Raw genomic sequence first — 14,134 nt, 5'->3', positions numbered from 1 at the left:
TATTCCTTCTGAGAATTAAAAAGATTTTTGCTGGTTTTAAGGTACTCGCTTTAAAAAAAAGAGGCTTATCTGGTATGTGAAAATCAAAAGACAGAATCACTCGCATAACAGTTACTGTAGAGCAAGATAGTGAAAATATCCAAAATGCTCACACAAGTAGTTGGTGTTAGTGACTATGTTTGTCACAGGAGTATCCAAAATTCACAGTCTCTCATTTACAGTATCTAAATTCCTACCATATATTAAAAGTATATGTACATTATTTAAGTGTTTCATATGGTCTCTGTCACTCAGCTGTCTGAGTCTGTTTCCTTAGCTCAGAGGGTAGAGCCATGGTTTGTCATGCGAGAGACCCAGGCTTTGATTAGTTGATATCTATCAAACACTGAGGATAGTCTAGTTCTTAGTTTATATCTGATAAACATTGACGATAGTCTAGATCTTAGTTTATATCTGTCAAACACTGAGGATAGTCTAGATATTAGTTTATATCTGATAAACACTGAGGATAGTCTAGATCTTAGTTTATATCTGTTAAACACTGAGGATAGTCTAGATCTTAGTTTATATCTGTTAAACACTGAGGATAGTCTAGATCTTAGTTTATATCTGTTAAACGCTGAGGATAGTCTAGATCTTAGTTTATATCTGTTAAACACTGAGGATAGTCTAGATCTTAGTTTATATCTGTTAAACACTGAGGATAGTCTAGATCTTAGTTTATATCTGTTAAACACTGAGGAAAGTCTAGATCTTAGTTTATATCTGATAAACACTGAGGATTATGTCTAGATCTTAATTTATATCTGATAAACACTGAGGATATAGTCTTGATCTTAGTTTATATCTGATAAACACTGAGGATAGTCTAGATCTTAGTTTATATCTGTCAAACACTGAGGATAGTCTAGATCTTAGTTTATATTTCATAAACACTGAGGATAGTCTAGATCTAAGTTTATATCTGTCAAACACTGAGGATAGTCTAGATCTAAGTTTATATCTGTCAAACACTGAGGATAGTCTAGATCTTAATTTATATCTGAGAAACACTGAGGATAGTCTAGATCTTAGTTTATATCTGTCAAACACTGAGGATAGTCTAGATATTAGTTTATATTTGTTAAACACTGAGGATAGTCTAGATCTTAGTTTATATCTATCAAACACTGAGGATAGTCTAGATCTTAGTTTATATCTGTTAAACACTGAGGATAGTCTAGATCTTAGTTTATATCTGTAAAACACTGAGGATAGTCTAGATCTTAGTTTATATCTGATAAACACTGAGGATAGTCTAGATCTTAGTTTATATCTGTCAAACACTGAGGATAGTCTAGATCTTAGTTTATATCTGATAAACACTGAGGATAGTCTAGATCTTAGTTTATATCTGATAAACACTGAGGATAGTCTAGTAGATCTTAGTTTATATCTGTCAAACACTGAGGATAGTCTAGATCTTAGTTTATATCTGAGAAACGCTGAGGATAGTCTAGATCTTAGTTTATATCTAACTAAACTGAGGATAGTCTAGATATTAGTTTATATCTGTTAAACACTGAGGATAGTCTAGATCTTAGTTTATATCTGAGAAACGCTGAGGATAGTCTAGATCTTAGTTTATATCTAACAAAACTGAGGATAGTCTAGATCTTAGTTTATATCTGATAAACACTGAGGATAGTCTAGATCTTAGTTTATATCTGATAAACACTGAGGATAGTCTAGATCTTAGTTTATATCTGTTAAATACTGAGGATAGTCTAGATCTTAGTTTATATCTGTCAAACACTGAGGATAGTCTAGATCTTATTTATATCTGATAAACACTGAGGATAGTCTAGATCTTAGTTTATATCTGATAAACACTGAGGATAGTCTAGATCTTAGTTTATATCTGATAAACACTGAGGATAGTCTAGATCTTAGTTTATATTGATCTGTCAAACACTGAGGATAGTCTAGATCTTAATTTATATTTCATAAACACTGAGGATAGTCTAGATCTTAGTTTATATCTGTCAAACACTGAGGATAGTCTAGATCTTAGTTTATATCTGTTAAATACTGAGGATAGTCTAGATCTTAATTTATATCTGATAAACACTGAGGATAGTCTAGAGCTTAGTTTATATCTGTCAAACACTGAGGATAGTCTAGATCTTAGTTTATATCTGATAAACACTGAGGATAGTCTAGATCTTAGTTTATATCTAACTAAACTGAGGATAGTCTAGATCTTAGTTTATATCTAACTAAACTGTGGATAGTCTAGATCTTAGTTTATATCTAACAAAACTGAGAATCACTGAGATGTTCTATATGTGGTCCAGTTCTATTTGTACTGTTATTTTGCTGCCATTTCCAAACCCTGCTAGCATGCCATTTCATTGCTATGTCCAGGATAGGGGATTGTCATTGCAAATCTAATTCTAGTGGTACATCTGTGTTTTTAGATAGTTTCATGTCTCCTTCTGAGGCTTAAACTAGACTTTCTTAATGGCTATTACACTCAGTCTGGGACATGTGCAGATCTAATGAAGTACATGCATAAGTTTGGCTGGGAAATCAATTACATTTGGAATAGTGTTAGAAATGTACCGACAATGTGCACTTATTTTCTGTTTGAGTTTAACATTAGAAATGAAAAAGCTACAAATGCTGTGAAATTTATTATTATTAAGGAGCGCAATTTGTTTTTATTATATAATTATATTTTTCACAAATTCTGATTGGCTGAAATAAGGTCACATGACTCCCCATTAAAAACAATATCAACCTCTGGTTCTAAAGAAAGTTAGTGAAAAAATCTCACACCAAATGAAATATTCATGGTATGGATTACTTGCCCTTGGCATTGTCAAACAATTTCTGATGTCTTGCACATAATTACGACATATAACTTCAGTCGAGCAATGTCTCTGATACTTTTGGAAGGATTACATTATCTATAGATTGAACTATTATAGCATGAGAAAAAAATTCAACCTTGGACTTATTTTCTCCAGTTAATAAAACTATGTATTGACCTGATCAAAAGGCTATAATTGTATGGTTGATAAAATAAAATTACAAAGAAAGATACACTGAAGATAGCATTATTTCAGGAAGAACTTATACCTTTTCCCTTTAATTATGATCACAGAAAATTGCAATATTCTTGGTCTCATTTGTTTGGTGAGAAAAAAGATACCCTGAATATACCAAGTAGTTACATTGTGTAGTATTAATTGAGGAATTTATACATGTACATTGGTGTTTCATTATGATCACTAATGTTTAGTGTTACTGAGAAAATTTAATTTGTCTCAAAATACAACCTTTAACTTGTGGTACTTAAGAAATAATTAACGATGATTCGTGTATTGTTGCAGGATATACAACGAGGACGAGGATATTTTGCAATTAAATTAATAACGAAGGCCTGCAGGCCTTCGTTATTAATTAAAATTGGAAAATATCCGAGTCCGAGTTGTATATCCTGCAACAATACACGAGTCAAAGTTGATTATTTCTATTCGTTCCATGTACTGTTTAGTTCTGAGGTTGACCTCTTTCTAATAGAAAAACAGCAAAGAAACCCCGAGAAAACCTTGTAATTTATTTCTTGAGTATTGCATTATTTGTTGATGAAATATACAGGCAATACAGTACTACGATCAAAAGCATCTATCATATGGCATTGATTTTGAAAATTAAAAAAAAAAAAGAAAAAGAAAAAAAGGGGGGCCTCCGTAGGATTCGAACTGTCACGTCGTGATAAAAATTTATTGAAAGACTAACCCATTAGCCCACTCGGCTATAGTAACCTCTTACAAAACGGGTGAATTTTAGATATATAAAATTGTAACAGCCGTGACTCACGAGCGTGTATTATTGGCACGAGCGTGTATTATTGGAAAATAATACATGGTTTTAAACCAATCAAAACTGGCGTTGCATAGCAAACATGGTAGAATTTTGAATAATTTGAATATAGATTCAGTGTCATTTCTAGGGGCTTGATTTCTAAACAGATTTAAAGAAACTTATATTAAGAATCAACTATGCAATTACATTGAATAAGGTATTCCAAAAACAAAACCCCTGTTGCTTATTATTAGAAAAAAAATGCTTATATTCAGTGCCATCACACAAACAACTTAAATTATAAACAGATTCTGATAAAAGTAAGTGAAGTTTCAACTGGAACACGTTCCTTGTGTGCCTCCTAGGTCAATGCATTAGTGTCACAATGGATAGAAAATTGTTAAACAGAAGCACTAAACATAAAAGTTACCCCCTCAGTATTACACTGCCAGTTTTTAACAACCAGAGGGGTGTCATATATATTTTGCTATCCGTTCCATATCAGCTTGGATTTCACCTAAGCGAAAATTTCAGTGAGTTCATGAGAAAAAGACTCATGGATCCAAGTCCCATTTTCTCAGTAGACTATTTTCATATGACCTGAACTGTTGTGTGGGTGTAAGGATAATTTTAAGCCTGTGAAATTATAATGGCTGAGCGCGATGTAATAGCGACAAGGGAAATTGTTCAAATGTACCTAGTAATTTGATATGGTTGAAACCTGATAGGCATAGAAATTTATACAAAGATGAGATGAAGATGAGTGAAATCTTGTTATGGAAGTTATTTGGTAGAGGAAACTTGCAATAGTAATTTGCAAGAACTGTAATGTAGAAGTTTTCCAGTCCCTAATGAAAGTCTCTTTCCAGTCCTTTTTTAAATTTGCTGTAAGAACTAGCATTCCTATACACTTATATAATGTGCTGTCAGAGAGAAGCTGTTGACAAGTAGATTTTTTCCAGTCTCTTTTAATTATCAGGGTAACATTTTATTGTCTCATATAAAGCTATCAAGTAAAACCTTTCCAGTCTCTTCATGCAGTAAAACAAGTCTGCTCTCAGATTCTTTTTTATAAGTTCTACGCTAAAGCTGCTCCTAGGTATAACCTCTCCACAGTCAAATTGGATTTTCTTTAGCCCTTATTCTGAGAAACTGAACAAGATATATTGTTTTTTGAAGTGAAGTCATTTTGATAAATTTTCAACAAAACCCAAATCTAATTTTCTCGCCACTCAGCAATGTCTTGATATGTTAAGGTTAACAACATGGACCAATGTGGCTTCAACTCTTCATTGGAGAACACCAGGAGCTAAGCCAAGTCTGCAATATTACAATTATGATTCTTCTGGGTGCCGATTTAACTATATACAGACTAATTTTACTGCATTTTGGGGAAAATGAAATTGAGTTAAAACAAGATGTAACTGGTAATTTGAGACTGCTTGGTAATAAAATGTGAAGTACAGATGTACTCTTAGCTCTAGATTTCGTCTGCTGAATAATAAAGTTACCATGGAAGCTGAAATATTGGGAGATTTATTCTGTTTAGTGCATATACTTTTGAATATTTTTCTACCTAAGGGAGATGTACATGTTGTAAACTTGGCATGTTTTACAATGGTTTCATATCATCATTTTATTTAATTTTTGTATCCATCAAACATCAAACTTTATTATTTTAAACAAATACTTTTTTTTCCCTCCTGGAATTCAAACCACAGAAATTACTGATATCAACATACAATCTTTATTGGCAGTTTACTGTAGAACACTTGTGGCAATGCAGTGTACTGTGTACTTACAAAAATAGCAAAGCTGAAGATGAAGTAAATATCTTCCCCTGGGAAACAAATGCATTGCCAGGTTTAGTAATGAACGTTGCCCCTAGCTGGTAAGCAAACGACCTCTGAGAAACTTGAGCGCATAATGAGTTTTGGCTTAAGGGTAAACTGCCCCTACCCCTGGTAAGCAAACGACCTGCAAAACTTGAGGGCATAATGAATGTTGGCTTAAAGGTAAACCACCCCTGGTAAGCAAATGTCTTGCAAATTTTAAAGCCATAATGAATGTTCGCTTCAAGGTAAACTGCCTTGGTAAGCAAATGACTTAAAAAAAACTTGAGGTCGTAATGAATGTTGCTTTGAAGGAAAACCACCCCTGGTAAGCAAATGTCTTGCAAATTTTATACTAGTAGTCATAATGGATTTTGGCTTAAAGGTAAACCTCCCAGGAAAGCAAATATCTTGTGAATCTTTAGAGTCATTATGGATTTTGGTTTAAAGGTAAATTAATTAAGTCTCAGGGTCTGAATCAATTTTTCTAGAAACTCTATATACTGAATTATTATTTCTTCAGATTACAAGAAGTACATATATAGGACAATAAAAACACACAATATATAATAAAAAAATCTCTCAAATTATAGCAATATATAATAGTCCTTGCTATATTGGCAATTTTCAAACAGCCTTTTTCTATATTGACCATCTAACAGAGAGCCAGACTAACAATTTATTTTTTAAAACACTATTGCAGAAACAAGTTAACTGTATTCTCAATCATTTTCTTGCGTGGTGAAGCTTGAATGATTTTCACATTAATAGCTAGTTCCATTTCAATTCTTGCCTTTTTTTATACAGAGATGTCGTTTTCATTTTCTGTAGATTGCATTGGTGATGGCATAGGTTATATTGAGCCAGACTGCGGATGTGTATATTTCTCCTGCTAGTCTGACAGGTCACTGGAATCAATGTTATTCTTAATGTCATTTTTACATTAGATTGATGGACATCTCCGTCAGCAAGAGCTTATATCGGTAAATGCAAGATATTCTCATTTACCACTTGCATATTTGACAAATTCGTAATAAACTATTGAATCAGATCAAAAGAGTAAAACTATTAATTTTTATTTTGCATGCATTTCTTGTGTTTCAGGTCGGAATTCTCAGTTTTCCCTGGCTGACAATACTCTATGTCATGTGAACTGTTTTTTCTTTCAGCAAACAACATCCAGGACATGCAGTTAATGAACATCTTACCTCAGGCTACATTAATAGATCTACTTTCACAACATTATCATGCTGTAAGTAAACCACTCGCTGTAATCTGTGACTCTGATATAAGTAAACCACTCGATGTAATCTGTGACTCTGATATAAGTAAACCGCTCACTGTAATCTGTGACTCTGATATAAGTAAACCACTCACTGTAATCTGTCTGTGATATAAGTAAACCACTCACTGTAATCTGTGACTCTGATATAAGTAAATCACTCACTGTAATCTGTGTCTGTGATATAAGTAAACCACTCGCTGTAATCTGTGACTCTGATATAAGTAAACCGCTCACTGTAATCTGTGACTCTGATATAAGTAAACCACTCACTGTAATCTGTCTGTGATATAAGTAAACCACTCACTGTAATCTGTGACTCTGATATAAGTAAATCACTCACTGTAATCTGTGTCCGTGATATAAGTAAACCACTCACTGTAATATGTGACTCTGATAGAAGTAAACCACTCACTGTAATCTGTGACTCTGATATAGGTAAACCACTCACTGTAATCTGTGTCTCTGATATAAGTAAACCACTCACTGTGATCTGTGACTGATATAAGTAAACCACTCACTGTAATCTGTGTCTGTGATATAAGTAAACCACTCACTGTTATCTGTGTCTGTGATATAAGTTAACCACTCACTGTAATCTGTGACTCTGATATAGGTAAACCACTCACTGTAATCTGTGTCTCTGATATAAGTAAACCACTCACTGTTATCTGTGTCTGTGATATAAGTTAACCACTCACTGTAATCTGTGACTCTGATATAAGTCAACCACTCACTGTAATCTGTGACTCTGATATAAGTAAACCACTCACTGTAATCTGTGACCCTGATATAAGTAAACCACTCACTGTAATCTGTGACTCTGATATAAGTTAACCACTCACTGTAATCTGTGACTCTGATATAAGTAAACCACTCACTGTAATCTGTGTCTGTGATATAGGTAAACCACTCACTGTAATCTGTGTCTGTGATATACGTAAACCACTCACTGTAATCCGTGCCTCTGCTATAAGTAAACTACTCACTGTAATCTGTGACTGATATAATTAAACTACTCACTGTAATCTGTGACTGATATAAGTAAACCGCTCACTGTAATCTGTGTCTGTGATATAGGTAAACCACTCACTGTAATCTGTGTCTGTGATATACGTAAACCACTCACTGTAATCCGTGCCTCTGCTATAAGTAAACTACTCACTGTAATCTGTGACTGATATAATTAAACTACTCACTGTAATCTGTGACTGATATAAGTAAACCGCTCACTGTAATCTGTGACCCTGATATAAGTAAACCACTCACTGTAATCTGTGACTCTAATATAAGTAAACCACTCACTGTAATCTGTTACTCTGATATAAGTAAACCACTCACTGTAATGTGTGTCTCTGATATAAGTCAACCACTCACTGTAATCTGTGACTCTGATATAAGTAAACCACTCACTGTAATCTGTGTCTGTGATATAAGTAAACCACTCACTGTAATCTGTGCCTCTGATATAAGTAAACCACTCACTGTAATCTGTGACTCTGATATAAGTAAACCACTCACTGTGATCTGTGACTGATATAAGTAAACCACTCACTGTAATCTGTGTCTGTGATATAAGTAAACCACTCACTGTAATCTGTGTCTGTGATATAAGTTAACCACTCACTGTAATCTGTGACTCTGATATAAGTAAACCACTCACTGTAATCTGTGACTCTGATATAAGTAAACCACTCACTGTAATCTGTGTCTGTGATATAGGTAAACCACTCACTGTAATCTGTGTCTGTGATATACGTAAACCACTCACTGTAATCCGTGCCTCTGATATAAGTAAACCACTCACTGTAATCTGTGACTCTGATATAATTAAACTACTCACTGTAATCTGTGACTGATATAAGTAAACCGCTCACTGTAATCTGTGACCCTGATATAAGTAAACCACTCACTGTAATCTGTGACTCTAATATACGTAAACCACTCACTGTAATCTGTTACTCTGATATAAGTAAACCACTCACTGTAATGTGTGTCTCTGATATAAGTAAACCACTCACTGTAATCTGTGACTCTGATATAAGTAAACCACTCACTGTAATCTGTGTCTGTGATATAAGTAAACCACTCACTGTAATCTGTGCCTCTGATATAAGTAAACCACTCACTGTAATCTGTGACTCTGATATAAGTAAACCACTCACTGTAATGTGTGTCTCTGATATAAGTAAACCACTCACTGTAATCTGTGACTCTGATATAAGTAAACCACTCACTGTGATCTGTGACTCTGATATAAGTAAACCACTCACTGTAATCTGTGACTCGGATATAAGTAAACCACTCGCTGTAATCTGTGACTGATATAAGTAAACCGCTCACTGTTATCTGTGACTCTGATATAAGTAAATCACTCACTGTAATCTGTGTCTGTGATATAAGTAAACCACTCACTGTAATCTGTGACTCTGATAGAAGTAAACCACTCACTGTAATCTGTGACACTGATATAAGTAAACCACTCACTGTAATCTGTGACTCTGATATAAGTAAACCACTCACTGTAATGTGTGTCTCTGATATAAGTCAACCACTCACTGTAATCTGTGACTCTGATATAAGTAAACCACTCACTGTAATCTGTGTCTGTGATATAAGTCAACCACTCACTGTAATCTGTGACTCTAATATAAGTAAACCACTCACTGTAATCTGTGACTCTGATATAAGTAAACCACTCACTGTAATGTGTGTCTCTGATATAAGTAAACCACTCGCTGTAATCTGTGACTCTGATATAAGTAAACCACTCACTGTAATCTGTCTGTGATATAAGTAAACCACTCACTGTAATCTGTGACTCTGATATAAGTAAATCACTCACTGTAATCTGTGTCTGTGATATAAGTAAACCACTCACTGTAATCTGTGACTCTGATAGAAGTAAACCACTCACTGTAATCTGTGACTCTGATATAGGTAAACCACTCACTGTAATCTGTGTCTCTGATATAAGTAAACCACTCACTGTAATCTGTGACTCTGATATAAGTAAACCACTCACTGTAATCTGTGACTCGGATATAAGTAAACCACTCGCTGTAATCTGTGACTCTAATATAAGTTAACCCCTAACATAAATGTGTGCCCCTGATCCACTCGGTGTAATCTATAATCCCAGGTGATAAACGTGTCTTAACCTAATCATGATTATTAACCGTTCACTGTAATATGTGACCCTAAAATATGTTGTAATTTTAGAATGCTGGAAGTAAATCACTCCTTGTCAATAATGTGTGAGCTGGATGAATTAATCATAGCATTACAATGTTCAAAATATTTCATCTCGTTCATTGTCTGTTATACGTAGGTGACCAGATTACTTTTCTAAAATAGCATGCTGTGACATGCATTTAATTAAGTCAATTAATTCATGGGAGTTTTGCCCATTTTTTCGTTTTGCGAATTTCATAGGCATGTGTTTTCTTCATCTGGAATAATATATACACAAAGTTTGGAATAATTGTCATGAAATATATGAATGGAATTAAATATAAATGAAACTTGTTCACATGTATGAATGATAGAAAAAAATGATCATTTGGAAAGTCAGAACTAATGATGAAAAAGCAGCATAGTGAACTGTTCAATGCTATAATAATTTACAAAAGAACCCACAGGATTAAGCATTGTCCTGTTTTAAAGCTGAATTTCATGCTTTTTAAATTTTTAATTGATTATAAAAACTCTATGACTCACATGTCATATGATGATATATGTATGCACTCATGCAGTCACGTCTGTCAGGAGTTTGTCCATAAACAGTCCCTATTCCTGTGCACAGATAAAGGTGACGAAAATATGCACATTTCCTCTCTAGCATGCAACATCATTTATTCCCTTGTTGGAATTCATGACACTAACTTTTTAAAATGTTAAAAAAATATGCAAGAAATTAAAAAAACCGATCATGTAATATTGCTCTTTTCGGTCCTTGTTTAGTATGATCGAAAGAAATCAATGACAGAAAGCCAGCATGCTGTTTTGACAAATGTAATCTATTTTGCTCTTTAGGAACATTTTTCGTTGAAAGAAACAGTCTTTTTGAATTATTTCTCATGGTCGCCTTCCATCTTTAAATTGATTTTGCAGTCTCTGATTTCTACACAGAGTTGGTATTCTATTGCCTTAGGTTAAAAACGCAATGGAGCAGACTGGATAAAACATTATTAGTCTCCAGCTATTGGAATAAAAAAAATGAAGATATTAGTGTTTGAATGTGTTTTTGTGTTTGATATCTGAATAAAGCAGTTTGTTTAATATTCTCAAATAAAACTTTCATTCGAATATCAATAATCTAATTACTAACTTAATCAATGTCTTATTGGTCCAAGGTCAGTCACGTGCACGTTCCTAAAGGAAGATACATATATATACTCAATACTTTTTAAGAATCACAACTTCAAATGATAGGGTAAAGCCAGGTTGATGTGTTTGGATCCTACTGAGCAACCACCTGTACCTAAATCTTTTGAGTTCTGTATAAATTTGTTACTATTAACTTAATGTAATAATATACCCATACAACATCGCTTGAATTTTCTTTTATTCCCTGATTGATTATGGCGAAGCCTTGTTCTAATTTTTGGATGTTTTCTCAAATAAAACGCAACATAATTTATATATTGTTTATTAACCACAACACATGCTTTCCACCAGGAATGAGGTTATATGTTAAAAGCAATAGAAACTTGGCAATTCACATTTTTGTAGTAGTTTCCTTGGCTTACATAGAAATATTATCATGCAAAGAAGTCTTAACACTGTACTATTGTTTCTTATCTGATGGTTGCATAAAACACAAAAACAACAAAAACGGGAAATAAATCAATATACGGATATATTATCTAGATGATTAATGTTCGTTTCACAATGTCCACGAATAATACGTCCTATATATGCTGGTTTGTTTCCAACTTTTGTTACATTTTTTAAACCACCGTAAAAGTAACTAAAGAAACTATATCATGAATACTGAAGTTTTCCACATTTCTCATGTCAATCGCATTTAATGTTTTCCTTATGGTATGTTTTTTTCACTTTTTTATTGTTTTCTCTTATTTTATTTCCCATTTGTTATATGCTTCTGTTTTATCTTACTCTTACTTTTTATGCTATATCTTACATAATAAATATCATGTTGTTTATAGCCACTCCTTAGGCTTGTTTCTCTCCCAATCTTCGGCGTCATTGGTGATAAATGGCTTCATCGCTTTTAATTGATAGTTTGTTACTTTTTGAAATGCAAGGGAAATTACTAATGGAAAATTTTGACAAATTTAAATCAGATTTAAAGTTCAGGAGATATTGCTGAAAGGCTGAAACATAGAAAAAAAACAGCGAAGATTTACGAGTTCCACGTGTACAGAGCAGATAGAATGAACACAAGTAAAAACGAAACGGAAATTGCAGACAATATTTCATTGAACAGTTATCGTTTTGTATAGATGCCAGCAATGTTTTCAACTTGAAAAAGTGTAAATAGCTTTGTAAAGAAACCTGGTGCAACAGAGTTTCTTCTTAAATTTATTTTAGCTGTGATTAAAAGGAATTGTTTTCTAAAAACTGCTCCGGGTACAAACTGCAGTCCTCTTCTCTTTCCCAGACGGCAGTTGTAACTTTGCTGAAAAGCTTCACAAGTTTTTATTCAGGATATACATATTTTTTTATTTTAATTGCCTTTGTCTTCTTCTTGAAACTTGAATTGTAGTTATTAAAATCTTTATTTTCGTAATTGGTTTGAAACAAGTTTATATGTCAAAATGCAATGCTTCTGATAGTTAGTCTTGTAATCATAAAGGGTTTTGCAAAAGCGCGCAGATAAAAGCACACTTATGAGTAAAAATATGTATGTACAGCGTATGCCGAATAGTGAGTGGTACGGCATCATGCAGCTTAGTCGGCATTCCAGGACTATTTATTCAGTAATGCTAGAAGCAAAATGTTGGCAACTCACATCGTCCCAATGCCTATAAACATTATTTAGATATTGCCAAGTTCTAATTGGAAGGAACGGCTTTAATTGTCGATGGGCCACCAGCCAGTACAAAAAATTGGTTATTCTAACGTATTATCTTTAAACATACTTTTTTTCTGATGCTTATATGTAGCATTTGAAATATACCTTGGGGATGATCTGAAGATAAATTATTAGCTCTGCAATATTGTTTTAAGGCTGCGGCGGCCTTGAGCTGTTTTGTAAATATATTATTGTCTAAATTGAGTTTGAAATCGTTTGCTGGAATACATTTACAAAAAATATGAGTAACAAGAAAGGACGTAACAAGATACATTTTACCTGATTTATTGCACAATGGAAGTTTAATAGTAAACCAACATTTTCTATGTAACAGTGAAGAAAGGACCGAATGATACAACATATGAATGGTATGTAGGACGAGTGATGACGTGGTTAGTTAATGATACAACAGATGTATGGTATGTAGGACGAGTGATGACGTGGTTAATTAATGGTACAACAGATGTATGGTATGTAGGACGAGTGATGACGTGGTTAGTTAATGCTACAACAGATGTATGGTATGTAGGATGAGTGATGACGTGGTTAATTAATGGTACAACAGATGTATGGTAAGTAGGACGAGTGATGACGCGGTTAGTTAATAATACAACAGATGTATGGTATGTAGGATGAGTGATGACGTGGTTAGTTAATGATACAACAGATGTATGGTATGTAGGATGAGTGATGATGTGGTTAATTAATGATACAACAGATTTATGGTATTTAGGACGAATTATGACGTGAATAGTGGTTAGGATAGGTTAGGAGTTTGTGACGTCATTCGAAATACTTTTAAAAGAACGACCATTTTTATTCCTAATATACTATTTTTCTATAAATATTTTGTATAATATTGTGAACACCTCTTCGGATGCGTGGCTACTCTAATTTATTATCATTAATTGATTTTATCATAAAAGCTTCCATCGGTCGGTTTATTGAGTATCATTTGTACTCAAGGGCAAGTTGTAGGTATCTGGATATTCTGAGTAAAGGAAGTGAGATTGAAAAGTAATTTACTGGATGGGACAGGACACACTATGGTGTTGATCAAATCTCTAGAACAATAGGTTTCCTCCTCGTTTTGGTGTATGCGGGATTTGGTGCGAGTCTCTTTCTCTT

At 33.7% G+C, this 14,134-nt stretch overlaps 1 protein-coding gene across 2 annotated transcripts in view; it reads left to right on the top strand.

Moving 5' to 3' along the window:
* LOC117339141 (BTB/POZ domain-containing protein 16-like) overlaps window positions 1-14,134 on the top strand; it is a 78,841-nt gene that overhangs the window by 48,834 nt on the left and 15,873 nt on the right. For both annotated transcript variants that reach the window (XM_033900554.1, XM_033900555.1), the window contains one exon: window positions 6,854-6,936. In XM_033900554.1, the coding sequence (XP_033756445.1) occupies window positions 6,854-6,936 (83 nt within the window). The remainder of the gene's footprint in view (window positions 1-6,853; window positions 6,937-14,134) is intronic.

Source organism: Pecten maximus, chromosome 12 (genome assembly GCF_902652985.1).
Source record: "Pecten maximus chromosome 12, xPecMax1.1, whole genome shotgun sequence".
Lineage (NCBI taxonomy): Eukaryota > Metazoa > Mollusca > Bivalvia > Pectinida > Pectinidae > Pecten > Pecten maximus.
The sequence above is the reverse complement of the archived record's forward strand: the minus strand, read 5'-3'. Positions and strand labels throughout refer to the sequence as shown.